Source organism: Prosopis cineraria, unplaced genomic scaffold, assembly GCF_029017545.1.
Source record: "Prosopis cineraria cultivar Desert tree isolate PC_DT_omini unplaced genomic scaffold, ASM2901754v1 PC11, whole genome shotgun sequence".
Taxonomy (NCBI): domain Eukaryota; kingdom Viridiplantae; phylum Streptophyta; class Magnoliopsida; order Fabales; family Fabaceae; genus Prosopis; species Prosopis cineraria.
Window position 1 is genome coordinate 13,794,604 of NW_026555342.1, and position 19,332 is coordinate 13,813,935.

At 28.9% G+C, this 19,332-nt stretch overlaps 1 protein-coding gene across 1 annotated transcript; it reads left to right on the top strand.

The window, feature by feature from the left end:
- The first annotated feature begins 11,776 nt into the window (after positions 1-11,776).
- Positions 11,777-15,516, top strand: LOC129287290 (alkaline ceramidase TOD1-like). Its single transcript, XM_054923505.1, has 4 exons — positions 11,777-12,218; positions 12,308-12,511; positions 12,888-13,451; positions 15,052-15,516. Exons 1-4 carry the CDS (start codon positions 11,954-11,956, stop codon positions 15,423-15,425), a joined length of 1,407 nt encoding a protein of 468 aa, XP_054779480.1. The 5' UTR covers positions 11,777-11,953; the 3' UTR covers positions 15,426-15,516.
- The last annotated feature ends 3,816 nt before the right edge of the window (positions 15,517-19,332 follow it).

The window sequence follows — 19,332 nt, forward strand, 5'->3', positions numbered from 1 at the left end:
TTTCTATCGTCTTCTCTCCCAATTTCTTCTTTTTAATTTTTTTGTCCTCTCCTTTTTCTTTTGATATTTCTTTTATAAATACTAACTGGAGTTTTTTATTTAATAACAGAGTCAAGCAAAATAAGATAATTTTTTATTTTGACTTTTCTTCATAATTTCAGATTTTAAATTTATATTAAAGGTAATCAATTTGATAGCAACAAAAAAAGAGGGGATTTGAGAGTCAATAAAAAAGAAAAAAATATATCTTTTAAATTATGAAAATATTATTTTAGTTTTTAATTATTTTTTATAAAACCCTATTTTTTTAAGTTTATTTAATTTTATTGGACTCTTATTTTTAGTTTATATCTAAAAGTTAGGAGAAAATACGGTGTTGACAACGTGGGTCGACGTTATGCTTCCTCTTCAGTCTTCATCACTTTCAGTCTTCAGATCTGAATGATGAAGGAGAAGGAAGACTGAAGAGGTGAGATTGAGAAGAAGAACATGAGCAACAGTAGCAGCCAAGCTCGAGGTGAGCTTCACCATCGACCAGTCAGTTAGGCGGAGACGATGCGATAAGCAGAGGTCAAGATCGATATGAAAGAACGCTTGACTAAAAGAGAACCTAGGAAGAGAAACAGAGATTTGGTTCTAAGAAAGAAAATCTCTGTGGTGGTTGAGCTGAGGTTGGACGGAGATTTGATTCTAATGGCAATGGGTTTGAAAGGGAGAGGAAAGAGAGGGATTTCATATGGGTTTTCGAAGCTTCGACCAGTTGCATCTTTTGGGTCTTCGAAGCTTCGATCAGTTGCATCTTCTGTGTCGAGTTGTGTCCAGCTCGCTTGCTTCAAATCTTACCTTTGATCTAAAGTCTAGTCGTCCAAGTGCATTGTCTAGCTCACTTGTACCACTACCACTGCTGGCTTGGGGTTCTCATCTCCACCTATTTCCTGGTTCGTGGCTTTGGAGTTCACGCACTTTCATGCTTCAATTTTGATATGCTTGTTATTGTAGAAAAGTGAATGAAAGAGTGGCTAGAGTTAGCAATGATAGAATTCATTTATTACACATTCTTTTATGTTAATTATGATCATTTGTTTTATGTTATTAGCCCAAAGTGCACATATATTACAATAGCATTAAAAATCTATCTAAATTTCTAAATTTTGTACACTAGGAATATTTTGATTTAAAAATTAAATTTTTGAGAAAATATATGAGAAAAGTTGAAAAACATATTTTAAGTGTAGAAGAAGAAGAATCAAATTAGATTTTACAAATTCATTTCAGTTTAAAAGTAATTAAATAAAAAGTTAATACTTTTCATTAATTTTCTCAAGTGTATTTTTTTAACCTAGTTTTGGATTTGAAATCGTGTAAGAATTTTGTATAGCTTTGTGCACTCATTACTAGGATATTTCTAATAAATTCTCCCTTCTAATTATAAATTTAATTCTACACTTTAATTAAATTTTATAATGTCACATTTTATTAAATTGAATTATGTGTAGTTTTTGACATAAGTAAAATGTGCATATGTATATTCATTGGGCAAATGTGCCAAGACTTCAAGGAGGCTAAATGTGATTGTATATGTAACATTCTGCAAAATTTAACTCAAAGTTAATTGAATAATTAAGGACAAATTAAGAGTTATCTTAGATTAAAAGAAAATATACGGATAGCTAATAGGCCTATCAAACACTAATTAGGACTTAGAATTGGATCATAGGTGGTATTAGGTCACATTTGAGCCCAATTAGACAAATCATGTTTGGCACCTTAATTTTTTGTCTTTGACCACATCCAAAAGTCTTTTGGCCATAGCCAAAACTTAATTTTTAAGCCTCCAAATCTACATTTTAACTCAAAAAATTAGAGAGTTAAGTGAAAGTTTGAAGGTGAGTGAGGAGAGCTCTACTAGGATTTGTTATGGGCATCCAATTGAGTCTATTTAAAGCTTCTAATTACTCGAGTAAGCACCTACATCCTCTTCTCTCCCTCTCTTGTGCACTTTCATCACTGTTTTTGGTAGTTCTTTAGAAATCCAAAAATGAATTGTGATTTTGTATAGAATTTTGACTTTAAAGGGATGAATGTGTGTTTATTTAAACATATAGCCTTTGGGTTATAATATTATTAATGTTTTAGGATTTAAAAATGAGGTTTGGTGTAAACCCTAGAGCTAATTAGTTAAGCTAAGGAGGTTATGAGTTCTTAAAGGTGTTGATTAGACTAATGAGAGTCTAAGTAAACTAATGGAACCTAAAAATAGATTTGGTTGTGAGTAAATGATCACAATGAGATTTTTAGGTTTAGGCTTTGATTAGAATTAATTAAAGATAATTATTCATTGATGACTATTGATGTGTTTGATTGATCATTGTTGGTGCTATTGAACTTATTGGAGGCTTCATTTGATATCCACGAGTACTCTTGGATGGTAAACCAAGAGTTGAGGTAACCGAAAATTTAAGTATAGTATATCATTGTGTTTGCATTTACACTTTAAGCATTATTATGGATAGCTTGAAATGAGCGAAATGAGCTTATGGATGAATGTTAATTTTGAACTATTACCCAAATATGAAACATAACTCATTATGATGAAGTGTTTGGTAATTATATTTATATAGATGTTTAGCCCAGATTGCCTATGAGATAAATGTGTTAACATGATGAGGGGTCATAATTGATGATGTTGGAAGAGATATGGTATGCATGCATATTTGTGATGAAATGCTTAATCATTATGTTTATATAGATGTTATTTGCTATTTGAAATATGAGTTGTTGGCTTGGATTGGCAATGAGTTAATTATATAACAATTTATTATAAACTATAACGTGTTGCAAACTATAATAAGACTGCAAGTTCTAAAATTATGAGGATGATGAATTACTATGATATGCATGAGCTTATATTCGCATTTGTTGATTGAACTTGCATGATCATAATAGGTAGGAGTTCACCTTAGCATTGCAGAGGGATTATGATAAAAAAATTTAAGTAGTGTAACCTCCACTAAGTTTGCGCATAGTGGTTGATATATTTCTATATTATATGTGATTAGTATTGCTAACAACCTACAGGTGTGGTATGGGTCAGACACGATACTCAATATCACCAGTCTTGGATTAGATGGTGTGGGTTGGGCACTTATGACACCCCAAAATTCAAGTAGGGGGAATTTATGATCCGAGAGTGAGTTTGGGAGCCTTTGGCCAGATAACCCTTCACAATTGGAGAGCAAAGCTAGTCTAATCACATGAGCTAAACCTATATAAGATAATAGCTTATAGATTTAGTCAGATAATATAAGGAGTGGTATAAGGTAGTTGCATTTGATCATGCAAAACACAATATAAAGATGTATTATGAATAATGTTGATTTGCCTTATGTAATATTAAATGCATAATTATTGTGATTGCCAGACTTTAATATGCTTGATTAAATTACTTGGTTACTAAGATATTTATCTCAATCTCGTAGTTTAATGTTTATAGGTGAAGATCAAGCTAAAGGCAAAGGGAAGGCCTATAAAGCTAGAGACTGAGTAATCAATTGTAATATCTCTAGTTTTATCTGTTATGTGTAATTTGAATATAATATTTTCTAACTATGAGTCTTTTATATTAACTTATATTTATTTGAAATCCACTTGTATTTATAGTCTCACGCATTAAATTTAGTCATTTTTAAATTGCCTTGGCCATAATAGGGTCCAAACCCTTAATTTAACTATGGTAGTGTTTCAAGATAGTTTAAAAAAGTACATTTTGACCAATTAAATGAATTTTATATGTTTTGGGTGACTATTTAGCTTGACAGCAAATGATTGCATTTTTACCCTTTTGTTATGTGCTTTATGGTGGTTGTGTAGTTAATTCTTGTATGAAGAGTTGTTTGATACTTGTAACTATTTGGACAAGTGTATTATAACTTACTGAGTATGGTTCAAGCTCTTATGAGGGCTAATGGCTTATGGTGTGAGATTTGGATACTTGATTGATAGTTTTAAAAGCAACAATGTAAAATTGTGGCATCGGGTGTCCAAATTTTTTGTCTGATGTCAAATTGACATAAAACTAAAACCACTAGCTAAATTATGAATTATTGATATGTGAGCGCCTGAATCATTTCAATCGAATATTCAAGTCAAAAGTTATACACGTCGAAAGTTCATGATTGGGTAACTTATCATAACATCTTTAACCGTGGCCAATAGATTTTTGACTGTAGCCAAAAGACTTTTAAAGACCATTTGACTACAACCGAGAGAATTGGCTAAACCCAAAACTTCACTGGAAGTATTGACCGTGGCTTAATGTTTCCTAGCCATAGCCAAGTATTCTTGTTAAGCAAAAATGACCCTTTTAACTTTGTTTTCAACTCTAAATGGTTTCCATGCTTTCCAAATACTTGTTACTTTGATTTATAATGGTTAAATGACATTCTAAACTTAGTTTTGAGAATAAACGATTTATAGGATTTTATCGCTGCAAGGATTTCTTACCTAACCTATTTGCATTTTTACATAGCCAAGGTTGCTTTTTTTCTTTTGATGATATATTTTATTATTAAATTAGTTATAAATATTATGGTAGCTCTACCTCAAAGTTAAGTATGTGCTCATTATGTGTTTAAAAATTGGAGGTTTTACAGTATATGGCATATAAATAATGTCATTGGAGGGAGTAGATCTAATTAAAATGTGGATGAAGTGAGGGATTAATTTGACACTCTTTAAAATCATCTACAACCCAATAAGAGCATGTTATGTTGTAAGCCCCTTTCATATGACTTAGATCCATTTGCATTTTTTTTATTTTTTTTATTTTATTCATTGGGAGTTGAAGCTAAAACCAATTTGCACACCATTCACTTTTAATTTTTAAATTAAAACTTTCACTTTACATCATCCACACACATACACACATTCTCATTTTCTCTCACTAGTTCATCCTTGTTCTTTATTTTCATCCAGATTCAATTTTGCACCATTTTTTATCATTTTCTCACTCAAATCACCACAAGACACATACTATTCTTCATCTCTTCCATAGCTCATCAATTCCCTAACATTCTTTTAAGGATTCAAGCCTCAAATTTTCATCTAATGAAGCTATGTGGTTCAGCCACTTTAAGGAATTCAAGGATTTTATGGAGATAGAGATGAGTGGCTAGGCTCTTTGGTGGAATCTTAGAGAGATGAAGATAGAGAATGAATCAAGAGCTTCATATGACTAAGCTTCCATTATTTCCTATTCTCTTCTCTTTAACTTGATGATTCAATTCCTTATATCTAGGGTTTAATTATCATTGCTATGTAATTCTATTGTGAATTTAGTTCTTTTGTAAAGAGATGAAGATTGTGACATTATTTCTTTCCTTGCTGTCTTGGACGAATTCAGCCACATGGTGAAAATTACACAGTCTTGTATTTTTTATTTAGTGAATTGCTTGTTTTGATGTTGCGTAGTCTTGTAATGTTGATATTTGTGATGTTGAGTAGCTTGACATAGCTTTGTGATTGCTAAATCTTGTTAGGCTGTGGCATTCAAGGGAAAAATTAATAGTCACACTTGAATAATCCTTACACCAATTAATGAAATGAACTAAGGGCTTTAGTTTAAGACTTAGTAAATTGAGCCAATTAGGTTAATTGGCTCATGATAGTTGTCTTTAGGCTAATGCAATTTCAGTCAAGGCCGAGTTAGAAGCATAACTTGCTTAACCAATAAGAAGATAATGATTTCAATATCAACTAATATCTAAGATTCCAACTTCTTACAAAGACAAATTTAAATAATTCAATTTAAGCTATAGTTTAGTTCTTTGTTTAGTAGACAGTCAGATAATTCAATCCCAATATTTGGTTCATTTATTATACTAGTTAACCTTTTAGTTAGATATAAACCACTTTTTGAAAAATGACCTAGGTTGATCTTAGACTATGCTAAGGTTAATTATAGTAACTATTTTAATTAGGGTGTGCGCTAGCTTATCAACAAACAAGTGAGAGGAAATACTTTTTCATTTTTTGGAAAAAGAAATTATTGAGTGTGGATTTCCAGACTAAAAATTGTTCTGAGGCTGTTTATGTTTGTTTAATCTGATAATTTGATTCCGCAAGCTTCACTCAGATTCTTGTTCAAGTTTGATGATTGGAGTTGATGATCTAGTTTTAGATTTCTTGTTCCTGACTTGTATTCATCAATGAGGAACAATGGTCCTCACCAATGAGGAGGAAGCGGGCATCTGTTTTCTTTAAAAAATAATTTTTAATTTTTAATTTTTTATAACATGGCCCATGATTGCCAACGTACTAGCAATTCAAAGTTAACCTAACAATCAAAACTTTTAAAGACTAACAATACAATAAAGTGACATTCTACCAAATTAGAACACGTTAACATAAAATTATGTCAAAAGATATTTAAAGATATGAGGTGTGTGTCTAAGTAGAAACTTCGTAATTTTCTTTTTTTGGTTGCAACTTCGTAAATTTGTGCCTTAATTCTTTATATTATTAGTTTGTATGTTACATATGTCTGTCTTCCTACTTTGGGTTATAAGGATCATAAAGGCCTAGCGTTCATGGATGTGATAAATTACAATTATGAATAGCTGACCCAAAAAAAAAAAATACAATTATGAATGAAAAAATGATTTCCATAAACTAATATAAATAAACAAAATACACCATTTATAGTAAGGTTATATCTATCAATCAAATTCTATTATTATTTATAAGTCGACTCAGTCTCTAAAAAAAATATAATTACAGGAATAATTATCCTCAAGAAGAATTTTTTTGAAGTTACTATAAAATTTAAACTGGATTAAAAATTTCATTTATTTTAAAAAATATTTTATCTATTTAAAAATATAATACATTTTTAAATTTAATTGTCAAATATTATAATATATTTTTAATTTTTTAATTTATAATTAATGATTTTTTAAAAAAGATGCTCTTAATAAATATATCATTAATTATTCATCAATTAACCTTTAAGTGAAACACCGATTATGTAACACATCAAATTTTTTTTTTAAATAATTTAACTCAACCATAGTTGGGTTACAGTCACCCAACACATTTTTATATCAATAATTTTAATATAAAATATTTTATAATTGGTTTCAACTTACACACTATAACATTTCAGATAAATTGTTACCTCCCACATGCCATTAGGCTAAATCACATTTGTCCATCCTTATACTCCCAACAAGTAAATTAAATTACATTTGTCCATCCTTATACTCCCAACAAGTAAAATAAGCAATTTAGTCAATTTTCAACACAAGCCAGTTATTTGGCCTTATAATCATGCCATTTTAACCAATCCAAAATAAACCAAATATTAAAATTACAGTCATCCAAATTGTACCAAAAATAGAAATAGTTTGAAAGGCATGATTACATTTATATATTCATATAATTGACAATAAACAAAAAAGGCCTAATATTGGCAATATAACACATTATAAATCATAAATTAAATACCCAAAAGAGACAGTGGATCTATATCACTAAGCCTCTGGGACTCTTCCACGTGTCACTCGTGGCTCTTCTCCTGAAAATTATTAACCACATAATGAGACTCAAAAGACCCAGTAACCAAAGCCAATTTATGATAGTGTATACAAACAGTTAAGTGTGTGCTTACTAAGTGAGAATTAAAAATAATATAATTCCAACAAATATAAAAAATATTACAATACACACAAACAACCATCCTTATATCCCTCCATTAACCTCGAGCCGTAGCCCTTACTCGGTGCTAAATTACCCGGCCAAAGGTAGATTAGCTCGAGCCCTTACAAGCCACCTATTGAGCTCCAATAGGGGCGTACCACGTGGCACATAAATACAACAATAATAGCAAGTCTCCCAACACCTCCCACAATAATCAAACAAATTCATAATAATATTGCACAATTATACAATATTACAAAATTCATAATTTTCTCAATAATCACCCAATTAACATGAAGTAACACTAATCACAAATTAAAAGCATGGTTACCTTGTGGCTTTTTCAATAAATTATTCCTTAAAATTTCTCTCTCACCACAATCTTCACCAGTAATACAATCTACAAATAACATATTATTTATAAATATTAGTTTCAATTTTTGAAACTAATAAAATAATTCTAATAATAGAATTAAAAATATAACATAATTTCTAATCTCAATCTTAATACAAATTTAGAGTTAAAACTATTAAGTAAAATTTTTAAATCCTCTTTTAATTATCAATAAACATTAATAATCTAAAAAATTAGCTTCTAAACTAATTTCTATTATCAAAATTTTTTTTTATTTCATAAATTCGTACCTAAAATACCCAAAAATTAAAATTGAGTCTCTAGCTTAGAATCATAATCCTATAACCATAATAATTCATTTCTCATCCCAAATAATCATCTAAACCTCAATAAATCAACATATATTTTCAGATCTAGTTTAGAATTTGATCCATAAGCCACAAATTTAAAGATCATCAATAAATTTATACTCTAGAACATTTATTATACTACTGACAACCTTAAAGATCATATTTATTCAACATAAATTCATCCCTCTTCTAGATCTTAAATTTTCTACCACTACAAACTCAAAAACTAAAGAAGAAGGATGACTAAGAAAAAAATTTTAGAATACTTACTTAGTTTTGAAAAGCTTAAAATCACACCCTAAAATATCCTATTAAAAACTCTTACCTTAAAACCCAGCACCGGTGAACTTGGCTCACAAATGCTCTCTCTGCCTCAGCTCACGCACGAAAGAAAGAATGAAGAAATGAAGGAACAGGTGAGTTTTTATAAAAATTCAGTGGGTCCCACATTTTTTTTTAAATTATTTCCTCTCTCTTCTTCTTTTTTTATTATTATTATATAAATATAATCATTGCACCGGGGAAGAGCACCGAAAGCCATTTTGTTCTCTTCTTCTTTCCTTCTTTCTCATACCTTTTTTTATTATTATAATAATAATAATAATAATAATATTTTAATAATAATATTTTTTATTATTATTTTTTTTTAATTTAGAATTATATCCTAAGTTAGATTTAATAATCATCTCCTACTAATTTGCTTACCTCTAAATATTTTTTAAAAATTCTATTTACCAAAAATTAACTATTAAAATTTAAATTGGGATGTTACAGATTAAATATGATATCATTTTAAGGATAATTAAATAATTTATTAAAATATAATTTAATTAAAAATACTTTACACCATTAAATGAATAATAAATAAATAAAGGATAAATAGATTTACAAGCTAAAAAAATTTATACTCAAAAAATATTAATTTAATTTTTAAAATTTAGGAGTACAGCCTATTCACATTAGTATACAAGTGGTTATCATTAAAAATTTACAATAGGTTTATCAATGATATACAACAATATATCATTGATAAATGTAATATATTGATCATGATGCAAAATAAAATAAAATAAATATTAAATTGTTTGTTTGGTTTAGTATTTTAATATAACATGAGTTATACCTCAAAAGCCCATAAAAAATGGATGTTACAAATTATAAAAATGATAGGGTTAAGGTGTAATGTTTTTCTTAAACTATTCTCAAAAAAGCAATGTTGTCTCTAATTTATTCATCATAACAATATTACCTCTAAACTAATTAAGGGTGCATTTGGTTTCTCTCATTATATTTAACATTTGAGATGGATTTTTAGACTTTTTACATGTTAAAAGTTTTTTGGGTAATTTTTTAGGGAGTAAAATGACTTTCAAAAAGTGAGTTAAAATGGGATTGAAATGTGGATTTTAAAACTTTACTTTTTGGTGGATTTAAATGTGGGTTTGAAATGTGGATGCTATTTTACTCTCTTATCATTTTATTTAAAAAAATATTTAATTCATTAAAATATAATTATTATTTAAATAATAATAATTAGATATTAATTTTTAATATTGTAAATTGAATAATTAATTATGTTAATTTTTAACACTAATGTACAATAAAAATTATAAATCTTTGTCATATTTTTTAAATTTACAAATTAGAAAAATATAAATAATTGAAGATCAAGTTTTTAGCATTATAAATCAAATTTTATATTATTTAAAATATTTATCATATTTTTTAAATATTTAAAATATATTATATTTGTATAATAAAAATTATAAATCACCATAAATCAATATTTTTTTTGGTAATCATACATTTAAAAGTATATTTACTATCATAATTCAAACAACTTTTAATTTACCAAATTAATTTTTAAAAAAATACGTCTAAATATAAATTTCGTTACAATAATTGACTTTTATTAAACTAATTTTTACTAAATAAACTTTCAATAAATAAATTTTTGACAAATTGAAACCAAACACACACTAAATTAAATAAACGTTCGTTGTTGTAACTAGTAGGACCCTCTTTTTATGAGTTAAGGTATAATTTTATCCCTAAACTATTTTAGAGAAGTAATATTACCTATTTAACAATCATAAAATTAAACAAAAATAAAATTATGATAATATTAAATAAAATAATATTAAATGTATATATAAATATAAAGTTGTAATAATATAAAATAAAAATAATATTAAATGTATATATAAATAAATATAAGAAAAAATATAAATTGTAATTTTATAATTTGTCAAATATAAATAAATCGTGATTAAATTAGATATGAGTAAATTCAAAAGTATTTACATTTACACCTATAACTATCAACATTTTTATACAAAAATGATCTTAAATTATATTTTATACATGTGAATTGTTCAAAAATAAAGTTGACTTTTAGTATGATCAAATTTTTAAATTTTTTTCCTATTTTTTTTAAAGTTTTTAAGCTTTTTTTAATATTATGTTTAAAACTGTTTAATTTTTTAAAAACCGCTCTATTTTCTAATTCAACTTTAGTTTATGACTTCATAGTGGCTTAACTCTTGTCTAATGTAGCTCAATAATGAAAATGATTTTTTGGTCCAAATCAAGTCACTAATGAGAGCTCCGATCAATAATTATAGGTGCAAAATATATATTTTTAAGGCTACTTATATCTAACTTAACTAAGATTCACTTATATTTGATAAGTTGTAAAATTATAATTTATAATATTATTAATCTATGATATTTTATTACATATTATAAATATTTTTTATATTTATTTTGTGTATACATTTAATATTATTTTTATTTTACATGATTATAATTTTATATTTATAATTTAATATTATTATAACTTTATTTTTATTTAATTTTATAATTTTTAAACGGTAAAGACAATATTACTCCTCTGAGAATAGTTTAGAGGTAAAGTTGCACCTTAACTTATAAAAAGCAAGTCCCACTAGCTAGAATAATGGATGTTTAAACAGCAAGAATGACATTATTTTGATTTAATTAATTTAAGAACAATATTGATATGATGAGTAGTTTAAAAGTATCATTAAAAATTTAAAAATTTATAATAAATTAATTATTAATATATAATAATATATTATTTATAAATGTAATAAATTAATTATAATATAAAATATAATAAATATCATATTGTTTGTTTGATTTGATTTAAACTGTTGTTTGGCTTGTTCTTTTAATATAACATGAGTCATACCTCAAAAGCCCATAAAAAAATGGACAGTAAAAATATAAAAATGATATAGTATAACAATATTCTTCTTTAATTCTTCACTCACGGTATTCCAGACTAGTCCAAAAGTTCGGTTTGGTATTAGGCTTGCAGGAGGGTCCCACTTTCGTCTGGGTGACAAACGCAACCCGCCTTGTGAAAATTCACGAGTAACTGAAAGCTTCAACAATCTGTGTCCTTTTTTCATCATCCATCAAGATCAATAATCGTCTTCAACTACTTTCTAGAAATCACTCCAGAGCCTGAAATGAAAATCAAACCATATCAGATTCAGCAATTCCCCAGAAACTCAATTGCTTCATCATGGGGAACCCAATTACACCCACCTCCTCCTTCAAACCTCTCTTCTTTGTCTTCCAATCAAAGCTCCTCTGTTTCGCTCTGCTCTTTCTCTTTGCCTCTCTTTACTTCACTTTCTCTCAATCCAAACAATGTCGCTTCTCGTCGTCTTCTCTTTCCTCTGATCCTATATTGACTTTCCTGTATTCCTACCCTTCATCTTATGGAGAGCACAAGTATGCTATTCCAACCACCCGTTCTACCTGCTCTTCTCCAATTAAGTTTTCTGGTATGGACCATGATTTCCCCCCTTTTCTCTCGTGATTGACATGGTGGATTTGGGTTGATGGATTCTGTTTTTTTTTTTTTGGAATTCAGATTACCGGGGTGTTCTGAAGGTAATCGACAATTACCGCAACAACACTCCGTCTTCCTCGCGGGTTCTAAGGTATATGCAGGGTAATGCGGATAGCTTTGGAGGGAATTTCAGTACACATGTGAGGTTTTCCTATTTCGATCATCAAGGCCATGATACCGTAGTCCCCTGTGGTTTTCTGAAAGATTTCCCAGTAAGTTATTCTGGTAAGTTCCTCGTTAAAACGTCTGAATTCTCCTATTTTTTCTTCCGTCAGTTTTTCGTTCCATCATGTCTGAATTCTATTGAATAACTGGTTCCTGAATTTTGATTTAAAATCAGTGACATCATGGCTTTAGTCCTTAAAATCAGTGACACACCAAAATACTGATTTACTGGGAATTTGCTGTGTCTCCAACATTAAAAAAACTTCACAATTCAAAGTTGAAATCGTTCTGTTAGGCGGAATTATGCTAGTTGTGAATTGCTTTTGAACCTGACTGATTTGGAATATTATTGTTTCCAGAATTCATTCTCATTGTGTAGGTCATGAAGTTATTTTGATTCTAAACTGAACATTGACGTTCTGGTCTCCTTATTCAGATCGAATTGCCATGGAAAAATGCGACGGAGTAGTTGTAGTTTCAGCAATCTTCAATGACCATGACAAAATCCGGCAGCCAAGAGGCCTTGGGTCAAAAACAATGGAGTATGTATGTTTCTTCATGTTCATAGATGAGGTTACTCTCAAGGAGCTTAGACACTATGGACTACTAAATTCAACACAGTCGAGTGAAGACAAGATAGGTGCATGGAGAATCGTGAAGGTTTCAAGCCAAAACTTGTACCAAAATCCAGCAATGAATGGAGTTATACCCAAATTCTTGGTCCATAGATTGTTCCCAAATTCCATATTCAGCATTTGGATAGACGCAAAGCTGCAATTAGTGGTTGATCCATTGTTGTTGATTCATTCACTTGTTATAAATGAGAATGCAGACATGGTTATATCGAAACACCCATATTATATTCATACCATGGAAGAAGCAATGGCTACTGCGAGGTGGAAGAAATGGTGGGATGTCTATGCCTTGAAGATGCAAATGGAGACATACTGTGAAAATGGATTACAGCCATGGAGTCCAAGCAAGCTTCCTTATGCTTCAGGTACGCCTTTGGCATTTTAATTACAAACTTTGTGCTTATACTAGTTATGCCGAATATTTTTTTTTTTTACTTCTTTTTCCATTAAAATATTGTTATATACAATGAGTGCGCGTGCAAGAGACTTGATTCAGTTTCATTTCCTATTTATTCAAGGCTAAGCGCAAAGAGAGAGAGAGAGAGAGAGAGAGAGAGATTTAGACTCTCCTAGAATTGGAAGACATCTCAGCACTCATATAAACCAAAAGTAAGCTGAATTAATTATGAATAAAATTAAGTATAATTCTTTAATGTTTATTATCAAATTTTTCAATAAAAGTTTAAGATACCCTTTTACAACTAGTATGGTTTTGGAAGTTTCTTGTTGCATGATATGCTTAATTTAAATAATAACTGAGTTTCAATCCAAGTATCTAGATGATTAGATGATCGTGTTAAGAAACTTAAAAAGCCTAATTCATCCTTTGAGAATGTATATAAAAGTAATGGAAGTCTACATTGGGGATGGCCCGTCTAAGTAAAGTCTAATTCATAGGGTAAGTTCATCACTATAGGCTTGCTCTTATTCAAAATGCTTGCCAATGAAGGCTATATGAATTGAGCCATACTCCTAACTGTGATACATGGGGTTTCTTTTTTTTTTTCATTGTAAGAGCTTGGGAGAATCAAAAGAAGATTTATAATTGAAGTAGGAATAAGGATTGCATCAAATTTCAATGATAATCTCACAATAAATGCATAGTTCATATTTCATGGTCCCAGAGTAGTTGTGCCACTACCTCTGAAGTGTGTGGTCCTAAACCAAAGGGCCTTGGATATGTATTGACATTCAAGTCACGGTAGCACAGTTTTTAACACGTTAGGGGTGCCAACGTTCCTTCCCCACCCCCCCTTTTCCAGAGTTGCATTTGTTTGGTTCCATTTGCCTCTGCATGTGCACCTATTTTTAATCGTGACACCCACACAAGGGTTTCTCATGTCTCTATCAAATAAAGGGAAAGTAAATATGACACCGAAAACTAATTGTGTCTTCTTCGTATAAAAATTGTACCATGCTACGATATTTCATTGACACAGTAGTAAGACCATTGCATATTTGACCTTCCTATCAAATATGACATAATACTTTAATTTCCTTATAAATACTAAACAAATTTTCACATGATCATAGCTGAGAGAGGAAACATAAATCTTGACTCAAAATATTTCTTTGGAATAATTTTTTATGAAGTTGGAATAAAAACAGAGTCATGTTGATGCTTGCATTTGCCATGATCACCTCAAAATACTACGTATTTTTTGCTATCATAATTAGAATATCCTTAATTTTTTTTACTCTCTTTTTTCAAGCAATCTTAAGAATACAACCCCAAATCACGCTTAATTTTAATTGCTTCTCATTTCACATCTTCAAAACACACACCATGTTCTTTCCTGTTTGCGGGCACATTTAAAGTTTCATATCCCAAATTATTTTTGAAAATAATTGAACCTGAGTGATTAGAGAAAAAAAAATGATTGCATCACATTATGTCATAGCATGTCTCATATCTGTACTGTAACAAAGTTGAAAAAACATTTCCTCTTGTTGCTCCTGTGGCAGATGTTCCAGACAGTGCTCTGATCCTGAGGAAGCATGGGTTGAGCAGTGACCTATTCTCTTGCCTCATGTTCAACGAACTTGAGGCATTTAACCCAAGAGACCAATTGGCCTTTGCTTTTGTAAGAGACAACATGAAACCCAAGATGAAGTTGAACATGTTTGAGGTTGAAGTTTTTGAACAGGTGGCAATAGAATTCAGACACCACCTGAAGCACATTGAAGCGGCCAACACTGCCACCAAAATGTCCAGCGCTGTGAAAACCAACAGAGCAGTGTCAGATTTGTTGTTTGTTAATGGAAGCTCTGGCAGCGGGTGCCACAATTATCTAATCACAATGTGGGGTGAATCCCCACGATTGATACCCAAAAGTTAATTACAGGATAGCTATGTTATTATTGTTATTTGTTTCTACAGAGAAAAGCGAAGGATGAGAAAGAAATAACAAACAAAAGAGCCTAATTATTGGTCCTGTCTTCTTCTTCTTTCTTTTTTTTTTTTAATAAACATGGATATAATTAGAGTCGAGAATAAGAGTCGGGTTTGACGGGCCGCTCATTTAAGCCCTTTTTAATAAGGGTTCGGGCTTAAAAATTTGATATTTTTTAGGGTAACCGGGCTTCGAAGCCCGGCTCTTTTAAGCTCTAAAAAAAGGGGTTCGGGCTCGGGCGGCCCGCGAAGCCCGTTTACTATTCACAAAGTATTGTTTTCATCTCTTTCCAAATAATGTGCAAACATTGATTTGTATTTTGTACCAGCAATTGGTTGAATTGTTTTGTACCATTTTATAGTAATTTTTATATTTTATCTTGTGATATATGTATAGATATATATTTGATAATAAAACAATTTAATTAATAATTATTGTAGGTGATGATGATGGAGTTGCAGAAATAATTAATATTGAATCTTCGCCTCCATCTTTCACAAGTGGACCTACATCGGAGGATTTTAATATTTTATTTATGAATGATAATGAAGGAGATTTTGATTAGGATTGATAATGATGTTTGCCTTCATCTTATTTGAACTTTTAAATTTTTTATTTATTTTTTAGATTATGTGAGATTTTTGGTTTGATATATGTTAAATTTTAAAATATTCTAAATAAATTTTAATGTTAAATTTTATTTTATTTTATTTTATTCTTATCCGGGCTTACGAGCCCAGCCCTAAGCCCTATGAATAAGGGTCGGCCTTCAATTTTAGGATAAAATTAGGATAATCGGGCTTTAGAGCCTAGGCCCATAAGGGCCAAGCCCATATGGGCTAGGCTCGCCCGTTTACCAACTCTAAATATAATATATTAATAAGAAGAGTTACAATCATACAGAAACCACACCTGAAAACGAAGAAAAACACCTCAAGTAATTCTAGTTACGATTTCATCATTCACTACCTTACTACAGTAAGGTGGGGATGATCAAAAGCCCAGAACGAGTAAACTAAAGCATGAGATTAAATCGCTAATAAATTCACACTTCATTAGTCTCTCAAAAAGTAAAATTAAAAACAAGTAGCCAATTTCTCTGGAAAGACTCGCTTATGGTTTTGTCTTTTGGCAAAGCGTTAAATTATACAGTTCATTCGAAGGAGACTAACGTTTTGGGAAAGAAAGGAAGGGAAAGAGGGAAAGAATCACTCTTTCATTTCAGAATATTTGTTAAAGCTGACAACGTGGGACAGGTTGGCAGGAACTTTCTGGTCTTTTGCACTTTTGTGTTCACCGCTCTTTTCTAGATTCTCTTTGCTGGATCCCTTTTTTTCAATATTTAATGGTTTTGTTATAAAGCAAGGTAGAATTAGTTGATCCATGCTTCATGGCTGTAATGCATTTATTTTATTAATTAAATATAAATAAACAGCATTTTTTTTCTTGGACCGCAGTTATGGGGATTGCTTTGGAGATTGGCATGAAAGTTCGGCGTTGCCTTTTTTTTAAATATATATATATATATATATCAATTCATTTTTTATTTGATGGTTTTACTATAAAGTGAGGGAAGAATATTCATGGATTTATCAAATTGATCTATTTTAAAACAATATACTTTGTTTTATTAAATTTAGGATAAAAGAATAAAAATGGCCTAATTTTTTTTACCAAAAATGTCTGATATTTTAAATTTTTTATTGAAGTAATTTTATTCTAAAAATTTTAAAAAATGAAACATTTTTTTATACCATTAACTTGAACTCCCCATTGATCGTTATTGATCGTTAAACCTTGCCTTTGACTAACAATCACTTTGAACAAGATGAGGAGAGAGAGGAGGAAACAAGAGGAAGGAGAAGGCAACATCTATAAAGTTGTTAGTCGAATGCAAGATTTAAGGGTCAACAATTTGTTAGCTTAATTGGAAGGCTAAGGTGCTTTCTTTTAAAAAGTTCAAGAATAAAATTATTTGAAAAAAAATTAGAACACCAAGTGCCCTTAAACAAAAGTTCTAGTTCATTTTTCTTCTTTTGTTCTTAAATTTATAAGTATAAAAAAGTGGTTAATATGATGGTACAAAAAAAAAAACCTCTCTTAAAATGAATTTTTTATGGCTAAAATATATATTGAGTCATTTAACTTTATATAATATTTTATTTTAATTTATTAATTTTATAAAGTATCTTTTTAATTCTTTAACTGTAATACTGTTGGTTTTATCTAAACAAATTTTTATATTAAATTTTTAAATATTGACATGTTAAGTTTAATTTTTTCAAAATAACAATGATAAACACAAAAACTAATCATTTAAAACTAATAATGTTAAATTTAAAAAAATTAAAAAGATACTTTATAAAATTAAAGAATTAAATTAAAATTTTATATAAAAATAGAGGACTAAAAATATACTTTAGTTTTTTTTAAAAAAAGCTAAAATTTTCAATCATATTGAAGAGATATTCTCTTTTTACTTAATTCAACTATCATTGATTTTTCATTTTTTTTATTAGCTTTATCTTTGGATAAATTCAAAAAAAAATGTAATTTGCAAAACTACAACCGATGATTTAAAAAGTTTAAAGCAATATATCACTTGAAATTTTACTAAAACCCTTTACATGGTTTTTGTTTCTCTCTATTTTTGGTACAAATATGGGCTCAAAAGCCCAAGAGAAATAAATTAAACGGACAAATTAGCCATTGGTCCAAAAAAAAACACTATATCCAAAAAATATGTATCAAATTTTTGAAGATTTAAAAACATGGCCAGTTTATATTAATATAAAAAAAATTTATTATTAATATATAAATAATTTATTATTAAAAATTTGAAAACTTATAAGGATTTATCATTAATTTATAATTATATGTCATTGACAAATATAATAATAAATTATAATACAAAATATAATAAATATTAAACTGTTTAATTGATTAAATATTAAACTGTTTAGTTGGTTTAATTATATAATATGAACTATATCTACGAAAGCCTCCAAGTGAAACACAATCTAAAAACAACAAAGGAAACATGGGAAAGTTTTGCATATCTCCCTTTAAAATAAATAATAGTAAATTATATGATTTTTTTTTAATTTTTGCTCCAGTGTCCTTGGAGCTAAATCAACCTCTTAACCAATTAATTTAAATGTCTGGTGATTTTTATTTTATTATCGAAGTCTGGAAAATATAGAAACATCCAAAAAGGTCTTTTGGGAAATCTACCAAAAAATATATTCTATTATTAATTGAAAATATGAAAATGATTTGTTTCTCATAATAATTTTTCTATTTTTTTTTTGTTACATTACTTTTCCTCCTTTGATTTTGTCTGGACCAATGAAGTATCAATATCAACCAATCGCTCCCAAAATGGCCTCCTTAATGTTTTTTTAATTTCTCTATAATATATATTAGTGGTTTGGTTCTATTTTATTTTTCTCTAACATTCGTCTTGAATTTTTAATAACAATAATATTGTTTGATCACTTCATGTCGTTTTCTTTAATAAATTATAATCATCAAGCATAGCAAGCAATCTACAGCATTCTATTAAACAAAAAAAACTTACATTCAACCATTACTTACCAACTACAAAAATATTACATTAAATTATTGGCTAGGTGATGTTACCAAGCACAGATCAAGTTATTGAAGCATACTCACATAAATATTTCTTCTTATCTTATTTATAAGTCACTTTTTACATTTTCACTGAAACTAAAGATAACTTTAAATCTCATTAATTCTATCTTGAAATTTAATAAGTTTTTAATTTTATCCTTATTAAATATTTACTCCACAAATAAAATAATTTAACATTTAATGACCTTTCTAACATGGG

Bases quoted from the DNA above. Each gene is read 5' to 3' on its own strand.
- LOC129287290 (XM_054923505.1), top strand. From the start codon at position 11,954: ATGGGGAACCCAATTACACCCACCTCCTCCTTCAAACCTCTCTTCTTT. The intron at 12,512-12,887 runs GTAAGTTCCTCG...CTCCTTATTCAG, and splicing joins TTTCCCAGTAAGTTATTCTG to ATCGAATTGCCATGGAAAAA. The intron at 13,452-15,051 runs GTACGCCTTTGG...CTCCTGTGGCAG, and splicing joins CAAGCTTCCTTATGCTTCAG to ATGTTCCAGACAGTGCTCTG.